Consider the following 18,054-nt stretch of genomic DNA (forward strand, 5'->3'; position numbering starts at 1 on the left):
AGTAGGCAGATGGATACATGAGTCTGGATTTTAAGGATACATCTTAAGTTGGAAATATAAACTTGGGAGTGATTAGCTTACAGCTAGTATTTAAAGTCATTAGGCTGGATGAGATCATGAAAGGAGTGGGTGCAGCTGGAAAAGAGAAGAGGTCTGAGGATGGAGCCCTGGGGCTGCGGAAGAAATTAGAAAGATGAAGCAAAGGAGACTGAGGAGGGGCAGCCATTGCGGTAGGTAGAAAATCTTGTGAGATCAACCCTAGAGGCCCGGGGAACCACCATGTTCAATGCAGCTCACAGAGCCACTAAGATGAGGACTGAGAAGCAACCATTGGGTTTGACAATGGCGATAGAATCGGTGACCTTGACAAGGGGAATTCTGGTGGAGTGGTGGGGAGAGCATGGGTCCAAGAGAAAATGGGGGGAAATGAAGTGAAGACTGTAGGTGTTGACAAATGTTTTTGAAGAATTTTCAGTAAAGAGGAGCCAAAAAAAACATAGCTGCAAGAGAATATGGAATGGAGGGAGGTTGCTGACTCTTTGGGAAAAAAACCCTGATGCTGGGAGAGATAGAAAACAGGAGAAGAGGGCAACAGAAGATGAGATGGCTAGTTGGCGTCACCAATTCAATGGACGTGAACTTGGCCCAACTTCGGGAGATGGTGAGGGACGGGGAAGCCTGCAGTGCTGCAGTCCATGGGGTCGAAAAGAGTAGGACTTGACTTGGTCACTGAACAACAACATTTATTTTAAGATGGGAAACAGGATGATGAAAATGAGCTCACAGAGAGCAGACTGATGATGCAGAGAGGATGAGGAGAACTGCTGGGGCCCCTGAGGAACACAGGTAAGAAGGGATGGGGAACTAGTGCCCAGGTGGAGGGAGGGGTTCACCTGTGTAAGAGAACTGGCATTGCATCAATGATAACAGATGTGAGTATATGGAGACAGATGCAAGTAGGCGGAGGAAGCATGTGGAAATTCTCTTCAGGCTGCTTCTATTTTCTTCGTGAAGTTGGAAGCGAGACCACCAGCAGGGGGAGGAGGAACCGAGGGGTTGGCAGTTGGAGGAGAAATGAGAAAGTAAAAATAACCATCGAGGAGGCTGAGAGTGCACAGCACTGGGGAAAAGCAGAAGCATGAGTGTTCAACACAAAGAGTGCTTGAGGATATGAAATGAAGTGACACCAGACAGCCTAGATATGTGTTATTTTCAGCCACATTCAGCCACTCAGGTGTTGGCTGTAGAATGTACCATAGTGGGGTTTTACCAGACGAATATGATGGGAGAGAGGGGCCAGAGAGTTGGTATAGACAAGGCGCTGATTATCATGATAGATCATGGAATCAAAGCTGGGTAAGGAGGGAAGGGCGGCTGTGATGGGGGTAGGGGCTGCTGAAAAGAAGGTGAGATCAATGGATGAGAGACAGGGCCAGCTTATCCACAGGAGCTGCTGCTGCTGCTAAGTCGCTTGAGTTGTATCCACAGGAGGCACAGTGCCCAAGGCCTGCAATACTTTCAGGAGCCCACAAAATATTTTAATTTAATTTTTCTTCTGTAAAATCAGAAGAAAAAAGTGAATATAATAAAAATGAATATATAATAATGAATCCAGCCTGGATTAAATTTATCTTGATACCAAGGCAATCATAAAATATAACGTTTAATATTCTCTCATGGAGGAAGAGGCTCATGCAGGCGAAGTGTTTAGGGCCCACTAAAGTTGTAATGTAGCCCTTATGAGTGATCCCAAATCAATAGATCCAAATTCAATATTTGTTGAATGCATGTATTTTTAAAATATTAATTTATTTATTTGGGGCTGCACTGGGTCTTCGTTGCTACGAGTGGGCTTTCTCTAGCTGCAGCGAGTGGGGGCTACTCTTCATTCCAGTGCTCGAACTTCTCATAGCAGTGACTTCTCCTATTGCAGAGCACAGGCTCTAGAGCACAAAGGCTCCCGTAGTTGTGGCACATGGGCTTAGTTGTCCTGCTGGCATGTGGAATCTTCCTAGACCAGGGACTGAACCCATGTTCCCTGCACTGGTAGGTGGATTCTTAACCATTGGACCACCAGGGAAGTCCCTGTTGAATGCATTTATAATGGCAAAAAAAGTAAACACAACCTAAGTATCAAAAGTGCTTGTTTGAGTCCAGGTACTGTGGGCTGAAAAGAGAGGATCTGGTCATAGGAAAGTGTAATACTTAAAATTATGGACTGTGTGAAACAATTGGTAGTAACAAGATTTGGGTGGGAACATCCTTCTTATTGGTAGAGAGGAAGAAATCAAGGAAATGGGAAGCTGGTTTTATCAGTTTGGCCACCTGTTGTGAAGAGTCGACTCCTTGGAAAAGACTCTGCTGCTGGGAAAGATTGAAGACAGGAGGAGAAGGGGACGATAGAGGATGAGGTGGTTGGATGGTATCATCGACTCAATGGACATGAGTTTGAACAAGCTCTGGGAAAAGGTGAAAGACAGGGAAGCCTGGCGTGCTGCAGTCTATGGGGTCACAAAGAGTTGGACATGACTGAGCGACTGAACAACAGCATTGCTATAGTAACAACATCCCAAAACAGAGTGGCTTAAAACACCCACCATTTAATTGCTCATCCACTGTTTATCTGGTAATATGGCTGGCCTCTGCTGAGCAGTTCTTGTTAGTCTTGCCAGAGCTCATTCATGAGCTAGAGTCATCTGGAAGCTTGACTGAGGCAGTTAACAGGACCGCCTGTGTTGTGGATATTGACCAGGGCATCTCAGGTCTCCTTCATGGGGCTTCTTGTCTTCCAGCATGCCAGACTGAACTTCTTTACATGATACTGGAAGTTTTCTAAGGGAGCAAACAGAAGCTGCAACGGTTTTTGGGACCCAGACTCTGGGGACTCACATAATGTCACTTCCACCATATTCTATTAGTCAAAACAAGTCCTAAGACCAGTTCAGATTCAAGAGCCTGAGAAATAGGCTTCCATCTTTTGCTGGGAGGAGCAGCAAAATCATTGCTAAAGGTCATGTGGGACAGGAGGAAGTGTAGTGGCCATCTTTGCAAATAGACTATCACGCTTATTGGAAAATTTGTCTATGTGGTACTGAATCAAGAATCACCAAGAGGGACTGCCCTAGTGGTCCAGTGGCTAAGACTTCATCTTCCAATGCAGGGAGTACAGGCTTGATCCCTGGTTGGGGAGCTAAGATCCCACATGCCTCAAGGCCAAAAAACCAAAACACAAAGCAGAAGCAGTAGTGTAACAAATTCAATAAAGACTTTAAATATGATCCACATAAAAAAAAGTCTTTAAAAAAATCACCAAGAATTTGGCAGAAGGAAGGGTGAAGAGAGTGACATGCCAGGTGCTAAAATCTTCAAAACATGTAGTAAGTGATACAATCTGATGCCATCAACTTCCAAAGCTTCAGATATCTTTATTGTTTCATCAGTGATTGCCAGTGAATTTCATTCATGGAAAGCAACTCTTTATTTTTCACAAATTATTTGACTCAGTCACTCATCAATTCAGACTCCATCTTAAGGAAGGAATCTAAAAGATGGAAAAAAACTATATGAAAATTTGTAGCACTACTTTTTATCTTGGAGCTGTAGCTCAGTGTCTAGGATGATGTCTGGCATGGAGTAGTAACACATACGTGCTGCATGAGTGCTGTGTGCTAAGTCGCTTCAGTTGTGTCTGACTCTTTGCGACCTTATGGATTGTAGCCTGCCAGGATCCTCTGTCCATGGGATTCTCTAGTAGCAGATACTGCTACTGCTACTGCTAAGTCGCTTCAGTCGTGTCCGACTCTGTGCGACCCCATAGACGGCAGCCAATCAGGCTCCCCCGTCCCCGGGGTTCTCCAGGCAAGAACACTGGAGTGGGTTGCCATTTCCTTCTCCAATGCATGAAAGTGAAAAGTGAAAGTGAAGTTGCTTCAGTCGTGTCTGACTCTTCGAGACCCCATGGACTGCAGCCTTCCAGGCTCCTCTATCCATGGGATTTTCCAGGCAAGAGTACTGGAGTGGGGTGCCAGTGCCTTCTCCGAGTAGCAGATAGGTGCTCAGTAAATATTTGTTGAAAGAATCTATAATGGTGAAAAGTAAATACAACTTAAGTATCTAGTAATGAAGGCTAGGTTAAATAAATTGTGTGTGCTCAGTCACTCAGTTGAGTCTGACTCTTTGCGACCTCATGGACTGTAGCCCGCCAAGCTCCTCTGTCCATGGAATTTTTCAGGCAAGAATACTGGAGCAGGTTGCCATTTCCTACTCCAGGGGATCTTCCTGACCCAGGGATTGAATCTGTGTCTCTTGTGTCTCCTGCATTGGCAGGCAGATTCCTTACCACTGCGCCACCTGGGAATACCAGATTAAATAAATTAGTGTGTATCTATTTTACAGGTTATCATGGAGCCATAAAAATTATGCTTTTAATTAATTTATTTAAAAAATTTTCATTGGCGTATAGTTGCCTTAAAATGTTGTGTTTGTTTCTGTTGTACATCAAAGTGAATCAGCTACACACATATTCCCTCTTTTTTGGATTTCCTTTCCAGTTAGTCACCAGAGAGCACTGAGTAGAGTTCCCTGTGCTGTAAAGTAGGTTCTCATTAGTTGTATTTTTATACATTGTATCCATAGTGTAGCTTTTGAAAACTATTGATATATGATGCGTCAAAAAAAAAAAAAAAAAAACAGGATATAACATTACAGGTTCTGGGTAAAAACAGCTGGATAGGAAAAGGAGTCAAACAACAACAGTGGTTTTATCAAGCAAATAGGATCATGGGTGACTTTTAAATTTTTATTTTATTCATTTATTTCTTGGCTGCACAGAGAAGCTTGTGGGATCTTAGTTCCTCAACCAGGGATTGAACTGGGGACACGACAGTGAAAGTGCCGAATCCTAACCACTGGACCGCCAGGAAATTCCCCAAATTTTTACTTTATTCTAAAAGTTCTTTAATGTTATTGAATTTCATTTACAATAAGAAAAAGTTAAACATGCTCATTGTGGGAAAAAGAGAAATGTTGAAAAGCATCAATAAGAAAAAATTACCTATTATACACAGTGAAGTAAGCCAGAAAGAAAAACACCAATACAGTATACTAATGCATATATATGGAATTTAGAAAGATGGTAACAATAACCCTGTGTACAAGACAGCAAAAGAGACACTGATGTATAGAACAGTGTTATGGACTCTGTGGGAGAGGGAGAGGCTGGGAAGATTTGGGAGAATGGCATTGAAACATGTAAAATATCATGTATGAAACGAGTTGGCAGTCCAGGTTCAATGCACGATACTGGATGCTTGGGGCTAGTGCACTGGGACGACCCAGAGGGATGGTATTGGGAGGGAGGAGGGAGGAGGGTTCAGGATGGGGAACACATGTATACCTGTGCCGGATTCATTTTGATATTTGGCAAAACTAATACAATTTTGTAAAGTTTAAAAATAAAAAATAATAAATAAATAATAAATAAATAAAAGAAGCAAAAAAAAAAAAAAGAGATGCTGCTAATTAACTATTAAATAAATGCTTGGATGAAGTTATTTTCATAACAGATAAGCTCCTCGGAAATTGCTTTCAATAAAATGGAATGAGTTAGAAAAAAAAAAAAGAAAGAAAAAATTACCTGTAATTCCATCATCTGGGGGGAAAAAATCACTGCCAACATTGAGACACATTCTGTTTCTTGCTTTTTTCCCTCCACTTAATCTATTCTTAGATTTTAAAAAAGTGTTTAGATTTCCCAAAGGTGACTTTCAATAGTCACATAGTGTGTTGGTATACCATAATTTGTTTACAATCATTTTGGACAGTATAGGTTGTTTGCAATTTTTCAGTAAAAAAAAAAAATAGTAAAACATATGGTCAGAGCTATGGCATTGTTCAACTCAAATTTAGAAAGCTCTGGAGGAAAGAAGTGATCAGCGTTTCGGGGAAGATGGCCAGGCAGATGGGGTGGGTGTGGCTACGTTCAATGAAGAATGCAAGAAAAATTAGTTCAGGGGCTCCGACCTGTGGGGGTTGTCTGTAGAAAGCTGCTCTGCACGGGTTAGGGACTACTTCTTACCACGAATTTAAGGATGGTGAAATCAAATCTTGATTTGAAGGACTAGAGGTGGGGACAGGTGGTCCTGATCTCTGCTCTCTTGCCTTGGGCAAACAAGAAACGGTTTCCTGTCCTTTCCCGGGACAGAGGTCTCTGAGCCATTAGCCTGGAGACACAGAGCTTCCTCACTCCCTCTACAGAACACTCAGTCTAGCTCTGGGTTTGGGCAGTCGACGATCAGCTTGAGGTCAAGAATGGGGGTGGTCCGGGGTACAGCGGAGGGAACTTGGGGCGCACACAGAGCCGGGGAGGTTCCCAGTGCACGGAACCTTCCCAGTAGTGGTAGCGGAACGCAAAGAGATAGGAAAGAGACCTGGCGGGAGGAGGGATGCAGGGGTGGGTGAGTGGGTCACGCTAATACCTAGGCAGGGATCAACCCTGGAAGGCTGTTGATGGCCACGAGGGGAGAAAGAAGCGGACGGCGGGGAGGAGGAGAGTAGCAGACAGATTAAGCAGGTGATGTAGGATTTACAAATGGAGGAGGCGTGGGCTGGTGACAGGAGGAGGGCCGGGAGCGTCGTGTGCCCTGAGCGTGCGCGAGATTTATCTGAGAGGCGTGATGGGCGGCGGACTGGGGAGAGCAGAGGTGGGGCGCGGGGTGAGCTGCTCGGGTCGCGAAGGCGGAGATGCGAGATGGAGAAAAAAGGCTGCGCACACTTGGCCGACCCTTTACAGTCGGCTCCCATTTAGCCTCCCGTAATTTCCTCCTTTCAGCGGAGAGGGCGAGGTTCGGAGAGGTCGGGTGACTGCGGTGGGCGGGGGCCCAGGGGAGCGCGAGGCCCCGAGGAAGGGGTGACCGCTGGGGGTGGGGGCGCCGGGCGCGGGCGGGTGGGGGGCGGGCCGGCGGCAGCAGCCTGGGAGCGGAGCGGAGAGGCGGGCTCCGCCGGCACACGCCGCCCCTGGCAGGCGGCCTGAGCGCGTGCGAGGAGCCGCCGCAGCCGCTCCGGGTCGCCTCGAGGCCCAGATTCCCCAGCGCTCGGCTCGCATGGCATCCGCCTGGGCGCCCGGCCACGCAACCCGCTAGGGGCGGCCCCGCGCCCCGGTCTGGCCCTTCGGCGGAGTCCGTCGGATCCCGCCTCGCTCTGCGCCCCGAGGCGCTCAGTCTCCCAGCCCGAGGTGAGGACCGCGGGACAAGCCGGGCTGAGGGCGCGCTGAGTATCCGAGGCCCCGCGCCGCGGCCGAGCCCAGCGCGGCGGAGACAGGAGGGGGACAGAGGCGGGGGCAGAGACCGCGCGCCGCCGGGTCCCCGTGTCGCCTCTCGTCGGTATCCCAGTACCCCTCCGTCCCGATTGCGTTCCCAGCCCCGGCCCTTCCTGCGTCCTGACCTCGTTCGAGCTGTCCATCCTTCACCTCCTTCCCACGTAGCCGGCTCCGCGTTTCTGTCTCCAATCCCCTCGCCTGCTCACACCTTCCTCGCCCCCGCCCTTTCGCTGCACTATTCCCCCACCCTTTTTCTCCCTTCTGGACGCCCCTCTCCCCCTCGGCTCCTGTCACTCGGAACCGAACCGGAATCCTTGCCGCTATCTCCACGTCCGGCCGTCTCTCAGCCCATGCCATCCCACAGGTGTCAACACGTCCGGCGATCCATCCGTCTGTCCGTCCCGGGGCCGGCGCTGACCATGCCCAGCGGCTGCCGCTGCCTACATCTCGTTTGCCTGTTGTGCATCCTGGGGGCACCCGTAAAGCCTGCCAGAGGTGAGCGCTCCCCCGGGGGGATGTGGTCGCGGCCCTGTCCGGCCGTCCCTCGCTCGCACGTTGACCTCTGCCGGCCAGAGATGGCAATGCAAGCCGCTCCGACCGCGGGCTTGGCGACACCCAGGACTTACTTCCCATTGGAATGCGATTAGTCTTTGTTCTACCTTACCCCAGAGCTGGGCCCCTCCAGTTACCGGGACCCTGCGTCCTTTCCCTGGCCCGGCATCTCAGGCAGCCGAACCCTGACCCCCGGGCTCACCCCTCCCACATCAATCTCTTGTAGGCAATGACTGCAGCTCCCTCTGTGACCTGGCTCACGGCTGCTGCGCGCCTGACGGCTCTTGCAGGTACCTCTCCTTGGAGCACGGTGGTCCCAAACCCTTTGCTCCCCATTTCCCAGGCCTCCATACTCACAACCGAGTCAAGCCCCAAGCTTGACCCAGAACGTCTACGGCCCTCCCCATCCCTTCAAAGCCGTGGCACACAGGGCAGATGGGCAGCTCTTCCTCTTTGCCTTGCCTCTCCTTTGTGTCTTCTAACTACGGCTCCCCACTTTACTCTCCCAAGTCTCATACAGGAACTCTAAAACTTTCCTCTTCAAGATACCAGGAGAAAGATCTGAAGCTTAAGGGAGAGTGGAGAGTGGGAGCCGTGAGGCAAGGGGGAGGAGATAAAGATAAGACAGACGGAGAATTGGCTCAGCCTGGAAAAGAAAGGCTTTGCCAGGGTTGCTGGGGAGATGCACTTGTTCAAGGGGGCCTTTCTTTGATGAATTTAAGTAACTGACACACTGGGGTAGGGGTCGGGTAAATTCTGCAGCAGGAGGAAAGTGTGTCTGGATGTAAAAACATGAGCTGACAGGCAAGCTGCTGGAGGGGCTGGGGGTGTTGGGGACTCTCTGAAGCAGGCCTTGCCCTGGAATCAGGGTAGGAAGATAGTCCTGGTGACTTCTGAAGGTCACTCTTCTTTCGAAAATGTTTCTAAGCACCTCAGATATACCAGAAATGGTACTAGGGGCACTTAACAGACATCATCTTAATGTCTTTTCTTTTTTAAAATGATTATTTTTGTTGTTGGCTGTGCAGGGTCTTCAGGCTGCACATGGACTTTCTCTAGTTGCCTCAAGTAGGGGCTACTCTTCATCGCAGTCCTTAGGCTTCTCATTGAGGTGTCTTCTCTTGCTAGGGAGTACAAGCTCTAGGGTGCGTGGGCTCAGTTTGCGGCATATGGGCTTAGTTGCTCCTCATCATGTGGGATCTTCCTGGGCCAGGGATTGAACCTGTGTCCCCTTCATTGGCAGGTGGATTAACCACTGGACCACCAGGGAAGTCCCTCATCTTCTTCTTCAACCCATCCCTGCCAGGTGTCACCCCAGGTTACAGATGAGAAAACTGAGGCTTGGAAAGGTTAGACAGACTGCAGAACCAGAACTGCAACGCTGATGCCTTGGTGGCCTGGCGACCCGGCGCAGCTCTCTATCCACCCAGGATAGGCCTGCTTTCCCTTAGGGGCTGTCCTGTTTGTCTCCTGTTTCCTGGAAGCTCTGAGCTTGCCTCCTCCCTGTCTTCACCTCCTTCTACCCAGAGCCCTGACCCTGTGCTTCCCCCCGTCAGGTGTGACCCAGGCTGGGAGGGGCTGCACTGTGAGCGCTGTGTGAGAATGCCTGGCTGCCAGCACGGTACCTGCCACCAGCCCTGGCAGTGCATCTGCCACACTGGCTGGGCAGGCAAGTTCTGTGACAAAGGTAGGGGAGTAGAGAGGGCGGCTGTTGGACTGGGGGCCCCACATGTCTTGGGAGGAACATCCATCCTTATTTATTGAGTGCCTCTTGTGTCTGGCTCAAACCCTCAAATATGTAGTATTTTATATACAGTCCATGGAATTCTCCAGGCCAGAATACTGGAGTAGGTAGCCTTTCCCTTCTCCAGGGGATCTTCCCAACCCAGGAATCGAACCCAGGTCTCCCGCATTGCAGGTGGATTCTTTACCAGCTGAGCCACAAGGGAAGCCTGTACTATTTTATAGTTGTAGACTTTATAGCTATCTGTTATCTGAACTGGTCCTCAACACAACCCTCTGTGGTAGGTAAGACACCTGCAGGAAACTGTCCTCATATCACAGATGAGGCAACTGAGATCCATAAATGAGATACAACTCACCCAAAGGCAAGTTGAGACAGACTGACAGGGCTAGGACTAGGCGCCTCCTGACTCCAAATGCAGTGTTGTTTTCCGCCCAGGTTGGGACTGTGGTATGAGCCACCCCCACAGAGCTCTGGGTGGGGCCTGGGCAGGTCTGGGTGCCACGTGCGAGGGGCTGTCCCAGAGCCCTCCCGGTCTCCTCTGCAGATGAACACATCTGTACCACGCAGTCCCCCTGCCGGAACGGAGGCCAGTGCGTGTATGACGGGGGCGGTGAGTACCACTGTGTGTGCCCACCAGGCTTCCACGGGCGTGATTGTGAGCGCAAGGCCGGACCCTGTGAGCAGGCAGGGTGAGTGCTGGCCCCCTGGTTAGGTGAGAATCTGGCGACGGAGGAGAGAGGACTGTGGAGGAGGGTGGCGGGGCAGTGTTAGGGCTGAGGGTCTAACGTACCACATGGGGACACTTGAGGATAAAACCCCAGTCTGCCAGAGTATCCCAAGGGCTCCTAAGCTTTTTTGACACCATCTGAACCATTTCTCCAACGACAAAAATTGACAGGGGCTGGAGGTGTAACACATCACTGCGTGACTTCCCTGGTTGGGGAGGCTGTGGGCCTAGGACCCCCTCATCCTCCCAGGAAAGCTGGAGTGCAGCCCCTGAAGTTGTCCCACGCGGCAGCCTAGGCCTCATGGTGAATGAGGAGACAGCCTGTGGGGCTGGACTTGTCCTCATTCCCGCCTCGGGTCTAAGAGTCTAAGAGGACACTAACAGTATACTCGCCTTGGTCTTGACTCTGGGTCCGGCCCTCTGCTACGTGCTTGACCTCGACCATCTCACTTAACCCTCACAACCTGGGAAGCCGGGTACTGCTCTGATCCCATTTTTAAAGGAGGCATTTGAGGCTCAGAGAGAGTGGCTCAAGGGGACACAGCTAGAGAGGGGTGGTGGTAGCAGGGATCCGGATGTCGACCTGGTCTACCCTGCAGGTGGCAGTTGATAAAACACCCTCCCCGCCTCCCCCACCAGCTCCCCGTGCCGGAATGGTGGGCAGTGCCAGGATGACCAGGGCTTTGCCCTCAACTTCACCTGCCGCTGCCTGGCGGGCTTCATGGGTGCCCGCTGTGAGGTGAACGTGGATGACTGTCTGATGCGGCCCTGTGCTAATGGTGCCACGTGCCTGGACGGCATCAACCGCTTCTCCTGCCTCTGCCCCGAGGGCTTCACCGGGCGCTTCTGCACCATCAACCTGGACGACTGTGCCAGCCGCCCCTGCCAGAGAGGGGCCCGCTGTCGGGACCGGGTCCATGACTTTGACTGTCTCTGCCCCAGCGGCTATGGTGGCAAGACTTGTGAGCTAGTCTTACCGGTCCCGGGTCCTGCCGCCACAGCGGACAGCCCCCCAGGGCCCACCTTGGCTGTGCTGGTACCTGCCACGGGGCCCATCCCTCACAGCGTGGGCGCCGGCCTGCTGCGCATCTCCGTGAAGGAGGTGGTGCGGCGGCAGGAGGCCGGGCTGGGCGAGCCCAGCCTGGTGGCCGTGGTGGTGTTTGGGGCTGTCACTGCCGCCCTGGTCCTGTCCACGGTGTTGCTGACCCTGAGGGCCTGGCGCCGGGGCTTCTGCCCCCCTGGACCCTGCTGCTACCCTGCCCCACACTACGCCCCAGCGCGCCAGGACCAGGAGTGTCAGGTTAGCATGCTGCCCGCGGGGCTCCCTCTGCCACCTGACCTGCCCCCCGAGCCTGGGAAGACCACCGCTCTGTGACGGAGGTGGGAGCTTTCTGGGCCCCTCCTTCACCTCCTAGGGTGCTTGGACTGGAGTGGCCCTTTCTCGCCACCCCTCAGCTGGGGTACACACACTGAGGGACCTCAGCCTCATGCCACAAATATTATTTTTTTAATACACAGAATGTAAAAATGGGAATTTTATCAAATAAAACTATGGACGTGTACGTGGGCTCCTTTGCCAGAAAAAGTCCGCCTGGAGTCCCAGATGCCAGAGCGCCAGAGCAGAGGCCTGCCTCTGGGGAAGCCACAGGACTCTGCCCGCACAAGGAGTGGCTTGTGAAGAGGAGCCCAGGGCGCCCTTTCCCCTCTGTGGAGGAGGGGGAGAGGTAGAGGCATGGAGGAGTGTAAACCATCGGCAGTGGGGGCCGGGCCCTCACGGGGAGGAGCGCACTCCCCGAGGGCTGCTCTGCAGCAGCTGCTGGAACAGCGAGTGGGGCTGAGTGCGCAGGGCGGCAGGGGAGCCCAGCTCCGCCACCCTCCCTGCGTGCAGCACCAGCACCCGGTCGGAGTTCAGGATCGTGTTGAGCCTGCACGGGAGGGGGTGGTCAGTGCGGGGATGGAAGACAGCACCCTAGAGAAGGCTGACCTCCTTTTCCTCCTCTTCCCCCCTGCACAGCGCCCCCCTGCCCCACAGGCTTCAGCCCCCCGGCAGGCTCTGTGCTAGGGGAGGGGCTGCATGTTCCCTGAGACCGAGCACTCCAAGGAGCGAGCCTAGAGAATGAGGAGCTGAGAGTCACAGGGCTTGGAATTTCCGGAGCCCTGACTCCCGGGGTCCCTGAAAGGAAGCGAGGCTCTGGATCCATGACACCCCTGATTTAGATTCTCACTCTGGATGCCACACACCTGTGGGCGATGGTCAGCACTGTCTTGTTGGCAAACCGTTTGCTGATGGTTTGCTGGAGCAGCTGGTCTGTCTTCTGGTCCACACTTGCTGTGGCCTCGTCAATGCACAAGATCTGGAGCGTGTGGGGAGGGTTAGGGAGGAGAGTGGAGAAGAGGGTTAGCTGAGGCTGCTACCCAAGCCTCCAGCCCCCAGCTCCTGGTCTGGCCCAGGCCAGCCCATGGCTCCCCACCTCCAGCTGTAAAAGGAAAATGAACTTGGTCCCTTGAGACCTCTTCCTAGTCTACTTCCTCAGCCCTCACCTGTCCCCTGCCTTCTTCCTGGCCCTCTCAAATGGCCCTCCCTCTTGGCTTACCTTAGCATCTGTGAGGAGAGCCCTGGCCAGACACAGCAGCTGCCTCTGCCCCAGAGATAAGCGCCGGCCCCCCTCGCCCAGCTCACCATCCAGACCACCTGTGAAGCACAGCATCTTTACCCCAGGGTTCCAAGCCTCCTCCAGCCCCTCTCTGCTCACTCCTCCCGCCACCACGAAGGACAGGACACTCACCCATGGACTCGATCGCCTCACTCAGGTGGCACTGCTCCAGCGCCTGCCATAGGGCCCCATCCTCATACAGACCCCGGGGGTCCAGGTTTTCCCGCACGGTCCCACTGAACAAAAAGGGCTCCTGGGGGATGATCGCCAGCTGGGATCTGGGGGGACAGGGGTTGAGGCTCGAGATGTGACCACTTCTGCTCCCAGCACAGGTCTCAGTTATAGGTCCAGCCCTTCAGGAGAGCGTGGGGTAAGACTTGATCACAACCCCCATCCTGCTCCCTGCTTGGTCAGCCATGAACCTAGGATTGTGCTGGTGCTATGAGGAACACCAAGGAAACCAAAGGCCTGAGGGGCAAAAACAGAACATGCATAAGCCAAACTGTGTGGCACCGACACGTGTTGTTGGACAGCAGTGGATGGCAAGGAACGGCCAGAGAGTATGACTGGGTAGGGCACGCGTCCAGGTTGAAAGCAGGCCTGAAATCGGGTCCTGAGGAGCTCTCTGGTCAAGCCGTAAGGGGAGGCCGGCATAGGTTAGGAGAGAAGGGCCAGGGCCTGGGGTCAGTAATTGCTTTAGGATAGCGCTTCCCCCTACCTTTTCCCATGTCATGGAACTAAGAGAAAATGATAAGAGTAATCTGGTCGGGAGGATGTTTGGCTCCAGATGAGGCCACTTGTGGCCAGGGGCTACTGGCCCAGGTCACCAGCTGTCCCAAGCCCCAGGGCATGGCACCTGGGAGGCTCTGATTCAGGAGATAGTGACCAGTGGTCTAAAGTGGAAGGCATCGTGTGCTGGGAAGTCCAAGCTGAAGCTGGGAAGGTGAAAGCCTTAAGGCCGCAGCTTTGAATCCAGGCCTGAGTGCAGGGAGCTCACTATTCTAGCCTGCTTGTCCCACCCTCTGTCTCACCTCCTGATCCACCCTGGCTGCTGTGTGTTTATCTAAAGCCTTCCTGGCTGGGCCTTCCTCTCCCTGCCAGTGGCCATGTCCCCTCTTCTCACTCCCCCACACCTGAGCTCGGCCAGCTCCAGCTGGCTGGTGTCCATGCCGTCCAGCAGCACTCGCCCAGAACTGGGCTCCAGCAGCCGGAAAAGCACCAACAACAGGGAAGACTTGCCGGAGCCCGTGCGGCCCACGATGCCCAGCTTCTCTCCAGGCTGCACGCGGAAGGTCACCCCATCCAGGGCGTTGGGCAGCCCTGGCCGGTACACCAGCACCACATCCTGGAACTCCACGCTCCCCTGGCTCAGCCAGCCGATGCCTAGCTGGTGGGGTCCATGCATGGGAGAGGGTGGGAGACGGGTGAGATGCAGGGAAGGGTGGAGGGATGGGTTGGAGAGGGGAAGGGAGGGATGGATGGTGTGAGAGGAGAGGTGGGGAGAGTTAGGAGGGATGGGGGACAGGCGTGTAGAATGGGGAGATCACAAGGGACACTACAGAAGTGGAGAAAAGTTGGTGACGGGCACAAGGAGAGGAACTGGGGGGCCTTCAGGGTGCCAGCACCCAGGCTGGGGCTACCTGTGGTCGCTGGCCCTGGGGCTCCTGGGGCAGGTCACAGGAGTACTCCTCCAGCCGCTCGACGCTCACCAGCATGGCTTCTGTCTGCGTGAAGCTGCTCACTAACCCTGAGAGCAGGCCCGTCAGGGACAGGGCATAGGACAGCGACAGGCCCACCAGTCCTGGGGGACGGGACAGAGGACAGAGCGCTAGGGGAGGCCTGGACACTGGGGTGTGTGTAGGGAGGGGGGTGGGAAGAATGGGCAAACCCTAAGCTGTGGACTGCGGGCATGTAAAGGAAGCTAGCACTGAAGCAAGAAGATGCAGGAGCCAGGCCAGGCCCACGGGAGGCTGGATGCAAGGCAGTGGGTGGGCCTGGGGAGGCTGCGCAGGGGACAGGGAGAAGGCAGGTGGACTGGCGTGGGGCACTAGGTGCTGAGGATGGGGCAAGCAGGCACGGGTGGTGATTAGAAGACCTGTTTAGCCCCAGATCCACCACCACCCGGCAAGGGACTCCTCGAGAGTCAGCGTCCCCAACTCTGAAATGGGGGTCTTGAGAATGACAACATATCCTCACAGGGAACCCTGGTCAAGAGGTGAAAATCCTTGGCAGTAAAGGGAGATGTCATGGTAGTCGAGGGGGATGAGGAATAACAGGCTTCTGAGGTGAGACTGCAGGGCCCTGGGATGGCACCTGGGTTGGCGAGGCCCTGCTGGTGCTGCACCAGAGCGATGCCCGCGATGGCGCTGACCACTGCGGCCCCCATGAGCTGTAGCCGGATGTCCAACCATTGCATCGTGGCACTGGCAGCAAACTGGCACCTCTGGTTGAGCTCCAGGAGTCTCTGGTTCTCCTTCTCAAACCTGGAGGAGGCCATGCTGTGGCTTCATTGGCCCGCCCAGACTTCCTCCCTGCAGGACACCCCCTCCTTGGCGCTGACCCGCATGCCCACAGGCCTCGCCTCAGGGCTACGGAGGAACCAGTGTGCTCTTTCATGGGGGCCTTCTTGGCCTCACTAACCTGTTTTTTCCGTTTCCTTCCTCTCTCCCCTAGTGCCATCACCCACCTTTCTCTTCTCAGGGGACCTGAGATCCACCGCCACCCCACCCCAACTTCACCCCCACTGACCATCCCAGCATCTCACGCCTGTGGCTCTGGCTGGAAGAGGCACTCACACACCTGTAGGTGGCCCCGGCGGCCCGGAGCACAGGGAGGCCGGCCAAGGTGTCGGCCAGGTGGGTGTAGAGGGGAGACAGGCTGAGGCTGCCCAGGCGCCGCAGCTCCCGAGAGGAGGCCCTGTAGTGGCTCTGCACGCGATAGTAGATGATGCTCAGAGGCGGCAGCAGCAGCAGCAGCCAGGGCAGGCCGAAGCCCAGCACAGCCAGGAGCCCCAGCAGGCCTGCCGCGTTGGCCAGCAGGATGTTGAGGATGAAGGGCAGGCTGTCATCTGCACAGGCCACGTCAGAGGAGAAGCGGTTGACAACCCGGCCCGTGGGCGTGGAGTCGAAGAAAGTCACCGGAGCCTGGGAGAAGAGATGTGATTGGGCCAGGGTAGGACAAGGCAGAGAAGCCGCGGAGGCCGCCCCCGGGGAAGGTGGGCTTGGGGGAAAGGCCCAAGGTAGAGAACAGGAAAGCGGTAAAGTGTTCCCAGAGTTCAGGGCACTGAGGAGGGGCTGGAAGAGCTTAGAACAATACCCCAGGGTGGGCATGATAGAGGCTCTCTGCCCCTCTGGCTGGTGGGGACCCTGAGGCTGTCTGTCCCTCTGGCTGGTGTCCCAGGCCGGCCACCCCCTACCTCTGTGCCGCTGCTGCTAAGTCGCTTCAGTCGTGTCCAACTCTGTGCAACCCCACAGACAGCCTCTTACCAGGCTTCTCTGTCCCTGGGATTCTCCAGGCAAGAATACTAGAGTGGGTTGCCATTTCTTTCTCCAATGCATGGAAGTGAAAAGTGAAAGTGAAGTCACTCAGTCGTGTCCAATTCTTAGCAACCTCATGGACTGCAGCCTACCAGGCTCCTCCGTCCATGGGATTTTCCAGGCAAGAGGACTGGAGTGGGGTGCCATTGCCTTCTCCACCTCTGTGCTACACATGCCTACTCCGCTTTCGAGGGCAGGGAGCTAATCCCATTCCAGAAGATGGAGACTTCAGGCCATGAGTACGATTTCGATGTCAGGAGGAATACCCTGACTGCTCGTGGCTGGACAGAGCGGTGAGGACAGCGGTCAAGTCAATGCTGTCTCATGGCAAGGGCTCAGGCTTTGGAGTCAGACTGCTCCTTGATTCCAGCCCTGCTGCTTACCAGATGTGAGACCCCGCCAAGGGGGTTTCCTCTCCTCAAGGCCCCCATCCCTCATCTCCAAAAGGGGAACGGTAATGGAAGCACACATCCTGGAGCTGACTGCACAGACAGCAGTCAGAGGCTCAGGGGAGTCTGCCTTTCACGGAGCAGGGGCTCAGGAGCTATTTAGACTACTCATTACTGGGAGGTGCCGTCTCAAAGACAATCCTTTTCCTTTCCCTGCCTTCCCTGTCTCCCAACTCTCTGCCTTTACTGGGTGAACAGTCCTATCTTAAGGCAGGGAACTAGGTCAAAGGGACTTGCGAATGTCACCCCTAATGTCAGCTTATGATAAAATCAATTCCTTCACAGCCTGAAGATGTGGGCAGACAGTGGGCAGCTGCTCCCTGAGAGGCAAGGGAAAGACCCACACAGTCCTGGGTTCATGGCCACAGGACTCACTTGCCCAGGTCACAGGACTAGCTTGCCCCGATCACATACACCCTCAGAGCCTGTTTCCTCATCTGTAGAAAGGGGATAACAGTACTCATTTCACAGGGTTATAAGGAGGCCCTAATAAGATACCAGACAAAAAAAGAGCTTTGCAATAATAACAACATGGTTAATAATAATAATTGCTAATTGAGCACTCAGTATATGCCAGGCACTATGCTAAGTACTTTCCATGTACTGATGAATCCTCATAATGTACTATAGAGCAAGCAACAGACAATATACACACACAGCAACAGGCATGGATCTTAAAATGAGCTCTAAATAAAAACTGTAAGAAAAGAACGTCATTTATAAAACTGTTGCTGCCGCTGCTAAGTCGCATCAGTCGTGTCCGACTCTGTGTGACCCCATAGACGGCAGCCCACCAGGCTCCCCCGTCCCTGGGATTCCCCAGGCAAGAACACTGGAGTGGGTTGCCATTTCCTTCTCCAATGAATGAAAGTGAAAAGTGAAAGTGAAGTCTCCCAGTTGTGTCTGACTCTTAGCAACCCCATGGACTGCAGCCCACCAGGCTCCTCCACCCATGGGATTTTCCAGGCATTTATAAAACTACCTGGGCACAAAATATAGCCATTTTGTAAAAAGGCAAACAAAAAGATACATACTAAACATACCTCACAAGGTTGTTTATCAAGGAAAGGAGGG

The 18,054-nt window shown here is 53.6% G+C and overlaps 2 protein-coding genes across 7 annotated transcripts in view; one reads left to right on the plus strand and one right to left on the minus strand.

Moving 5' to 3' along the window:
• DLK2 (delta like non-canonical Notch ligand 2) lies at positions 1-11,903 on the plus strand. 5 transcript variants are annotated; one of them, XM_044929767.1, is made up of 7 exons: positions 1-230; positions 754-846; positions 7,680-7,810; positions 8,094-8,157; positions 9,424-9,554; positions 10,159-10,303; positions 10,981-11,903. In XM_044929767.1, exons 2-7 carry the CDS (start codon positions 812-814, stop codon positions 11,714-11,716), a joined length of 1,242 nt encoding a protein of 413 aa, XP_044785702.1. In that variant the 5' UTR covers positions 1-230; positions 754-811; the 3' UTR covers positions 11,717-11,903. The 5 variants fall into 5 exon arrangements, with proteins under 5 accessions (XP_044785702.1, XP_044785705.1, XP_006069319.2 ...); XM_044929770.1 differs by lacking the exons at positions 1-230; positions 754-846 and adding an exon at positions 6,473-6,571; XM_006069257.3 differs by lacking the exons at positions 1-230; positions 754-846 and adding an exon at positions 6,708-6,842.
• ABCC10 (ATP binding cassette subfamily C member 10) overlaps positions 11,829-18,054 on the minus strand; it is a 20,550-nt gene continuing 14,324 nt past the window's right edge. Inside the window, exons 15-22 of one of the 2 annotated variants that reach the window (XM_025269413.3) lie at positions 15,795-16,138; positions 15,309-15,478; positions 14,636-14,796; positions 14,129-14,382; positions 13,128-13,273; positions 12,936-13,033; positions 12,583-12,695; positions 11,829-12,266 (exon numbers count right to left, since the gene is read on the minus strand). In XM_025269413.3, coding sequence (XP_025125198.2) covers positions 12,113-12,266; positions 12,583-12,695; positions 12,936-13,033; positions 13,128-13,273; positions 14,129-14,382; positions 14,636-14,796; positions 15,309-15,478; positions 15,795-16,138 — 1,440 coding nt within the window. In that variant the 3' untranslated portion in view covers positions 11,829-12,112. Of the gene's footprint in view, positions 12,267-12,582; positions 12,696-12,935; positions 13,050-13,127; positions 13,274-14,128; positions 14,383-14,635; positions 14,797-15,308; positions 15,479-15,794; positions 16,139-18,054 lie in introns of those variants that run through there. The other variant, XR_006545416.2, reaches the window with a different exon arrangement.

This window comes from Bubalus bubalis, chromosome 2 (genome assembly GCF_019923935.1).
Source record: "Bubalus bubalis isolate 160015118507 breed Murrah chromosome 2, NDDB_SH_1, whole genome shotgun sequence".
NCBI classification, from domain to species: domain Eukaryota; kingdom Metazoa; phylum Chordata; class Mammalia; order Artiodactyla; family Bovidae; genus Bubalus; species Bubalus bubalis.